The 3,540-nt window shown below is 43.7% G+C and overlaps 1 protein-coding gene across 1 annotated transcript; it reads left to right on the top strand.

Annotated features, from left to right (window-relative positions):
- The first annotated feature begins 1,205 nt into the window (after positions 1-1,205).
- irgq2 (immunity-related GTPase family, q2) lies at positions 1,206-3,212 on the top strand. The gene is made up of 2 exons (XM_010869161.5): positions 1,206-1,665; positions 1,884-3,212. Exon 2 carries the CDS (start codon positions 1,886-1,888, stop codon positions 3,032-3,034), a length of 1,149 nt encoding a protein of 382 aa, XP_010867463.3. The 5' UTR covers positions 1,206-1,665; positions 1,884-1,885; the 3' UTR covers positions 3,035-3,212.
- The last annotated feature ends 328 nt before the right edge of the window (positions 3,213-3,540 follow it).

The following is a 3,540-nucleotide window of genomic DNA, read 5'->3' as shown; positions in this document are numbered from 1 at the left end:
AATATGAGGTTGAAAGGAAAAGAGAAGGAAAAGAAGAAAGAGAAGATGTATGAACAAAAGAGGAAAGATTGTAGTAGATGAAAAATTCTATTGTCTCTGTTTTTCAATTTTGCTCATGTTCTCTTCTGCTCTTATTCTGCCCAGACAACCAGGGCCACTGAAAACACTGTGGTGTTTCTGTAATATAGTTGTTTTCTCTGTCTATCACAATGTGCCTGTTAGACTAAATACAAGAACCAGAATTGATTTCATACATGATAACATTGGATACTTTAATTATATTTTGACTGCCAAACTGGAAATGTCCCCGGTTTTCATTTCAGACATCTTGTCACCTTACCCCTGCCAGGACATAAAGACTTGGCTGTGGATGGACCTTTCAACAAAATGGTTTTGGGAACAAAAAGCCAATGTTTCACAATGGCTATCTCAGACTCCAGATTTGAATCAAATTGAAGACTTGAGGTCTAAATTGAATCAGGTTTGTTCAATTCAGTGAAGACTGGCAGTAGTTCTTGAGGTGACTTTAAAACTGTTGTAAAACATTTGGTAGAGATTTAAGTGTATGCAAACAAAATATGAATGTACAAGAGTTGGATGTGTAATTGCATTGAGTTTCCTGAGTGCCCTGTTAAGACAGATGACAAAAAGTTAAGGTTAGGATAAGGGTCAAGATAGGGTCTTGTAATTCATAGTATATTACTAATAGTCAGTAGATTGTAGACTTTTGGGACTCCCCAAATAAATTGTTATCTATATAATAAGTGAAAATGTATAGACAAAGACCAGACAATTCCTAAAAACATATACAGTACATGTATTAGTCTCTTTGCCATTGTTTCCATACAAACAAACTGAAAGGGGCAGTGCAGAAAAGTTTGCTGTTTTATTTCTACATTACCCACAATTGGCGGTGGAAATCCCTTTGGTTAAAAAAAACTAGAATTACTTAAATTTCAGCCTGTTCACACAGTATTTTACTCCAAATCACAACATATCACACCGTGATCTCATTAAGTAATAGACTAATGACTTCAGCTGTGCTCAGATGATCATGTTTAGAATGTCAATGGCAAAACATAAAACAATGTGTATACATGATTTAATATATATATATATATATATATATATATATATATATATATATACATATATATATATATATATTATCATTCAGACATTTTTATGCTTCATTTCACCAGAAAGTTTGGAACGATTAAAGAGGTTCTTGCTAAAAGAGCAGTGGGCCGGATTTGAACTCATGCTCCAGTGAACATGCCTCCACAGGCTTAAACTACTGGGCCAACCAAAGCCACATAAACAATAGTTTTTTATCATATTCACACACCAAAGATCATTAGACCCAATAATGTGTAAAAAAGATATAATTTCAAAAACTGCATGTGCGCTGTAAATAGATGACATCACCAGCTGCCTGTCACTTTGGATATCATGGACTATGTCAGGTGTGTGAGTTTATGTGCTCGTCCTGGATTAAAGTGGGATTACAGGATTACAATGTTCAGTTCAGAGTCGTGTGAAATGACCTAGTAGACACTGACAGGAAACTTCACTTGCACAGAATATATTCTGTATCTGCTATCAATAATTTGGAATAAGGATTTTTCCCCTTAGGTCTGCCGTTAGGGCTTATCCAGGAACAAGGTAAGGCATACTTTTTACAGATGAATATGTAAATTTGTCCTTGTCTGCTAAATAACTTCACATGAAAGTGCTCGGAAGTAACAGCCAGTCAGTGACTTGGAATATCAAAGATGAATTTCATTAATACATTTCCTACCCAGGGACAATTCATCATCCACATGTGATCCTTGTGTGTATCCTAAATGCTGTGTGGTGACCCTCCTCCCCCTCTCTCCCAGCCATGGCTGTAGACGTTGTGTCTCACAGCCTGCATCTCCTGGAGACTCTTAAAGAGTCCTTTGAGAACAACAAGCTGTCGGATGTCAAGGAGGCTGTGGAAGACCTCCTGATCAGCCGGATTAATCTAGGTGTGGCGGGGGACCGGGGCCCCCAGAAGGCTGCCTTCCTGAACACACTCCGCGGCCTGGGGCCTGAGGATGAAGGGGCTGCCCAGTCCCCCTCTCCCACCCCCCCGGACGAGCTGGCTGTCTACCCCAACCCCAAACATCCAGACTTCCACCTGTGGGACCTCCCACCTCCCCATACGGCCTCGACCTTTGATCTGGAGGGGTACATGGAGCGGGTGAAATTCATGCGCTACAATGCAGTTGTCATGGCATTCACCCAGAGTCTTCATCCCAACAGTGTGGCAGTGTTCTTGGAGGCCCGCTCGCTGCAGAGGAACCCAGTGTACTTTGCCCTGCTGGCCTCAGGGACGGACACAGAGAAGGTTCTGGAAGAGAGGCGAAAGGCCAGCCTGGAGGTCCTGAGGGCCCATGGTGTGGCCCTGCCTAAGGTGTTCCTGGTGAGGCCCAACTTCCTGGAGAAGCTGGACTTCCCTGGGCTGTTGGAGGAGATGGAGAGAGACCTCCCAGAGATCCGGGCACACGCCCTCCTCCTGGCCCTGCCCACGCTGTCCCCGGCCCTGGTCGGCCGAAAGAGGGACGCCTTCAAGGCTCTGGTGTGGGCGGCCGCATCCCTCTCCGGCGGGGTGTCGACCATCCCCGTCCCTCTGGTGGCCTCCATGGTGGACGCCAGCGTTGGCGTGAGGATCCTCACCAAGGCCCGGGCCTCGCTCTGTCTGGATGACCAGTCCGTGGAGCGGTTGGCAAGGCAGCGCGGTGTGGAGCCGGCGCGGCTCAAAGCCCTGCGGACGTGTAACCTTTCAGCTGAGGTCACCAAGGGGGAGGTGAAGCTGCGTCTGGCGGCGGTAGAGAAGGAGCTGGCCACAAACACGACCCTGCTGGTAGAAATGGCCATGCCCAGACATGCCCGATCTGTGGGCCGCTCCTTTTCTGCCATGATGCAGGCTTTAAACGGGGCCATTGATGAGATGGGGACGGACGCAGAGAAGATACTGGCTGCTGCTGGTGTAGAGGAGGGAAAATGAGGTAAATGTGCTTTTTTATGTGTTAGTTCCACTGAGATCCTGTTCATGCTCAGTTATTAGAGAGATGTAAGTGCATTTCAAGGCTTTTACATGTTTTGATGTTTAATTCAATTTGAAACAACGTGGATAGTGAGTGCAGTGTGACTTATATGTAATAAAACATTTTCAAGGACAATTATCCATTGTCAGAAGTGATTTATTTCTTAAATCCACATGGCTTTTCTATCAGCAATGCTGAAGGTATTTTTGTCATGTTCGTCCTTGCATATTTCTATACTATAAATATACTACACATTTGCCATTTGACAGATGAAGTTAGACTAATTTCATAGTACAGAATCAAAAACCTACTTTCCTTTTACCGCATATCATAAAAAATAGAAACTGTGTTTTACGTGATTGGACATTGAAAAATAAATGCAAAGCAAGGTTAAAGGGGGTTCCTATTCCTAGTGGTTTCTGATCTTTATTTTGAGAAGACATGCTGATAATGTTTCTAATCAGCT

Source organism: Esox lucius, chromosome 20, assembly GCF_011004845.1.
Source record: "Esox lucius isolate fEsoLuc1 chromosome 20, fEsoLuc1.pri, whole genome shotgun sequence".
Classification (NCBI taxonomy): Eukaryota; Metazoa; Chordata; class Actinopteri; order Esociformes; family Esocidae; genus Esox; species Esox lucius.
This window is presented reverse-complemented; position numbering and strand designations above follow the sequence as displayed.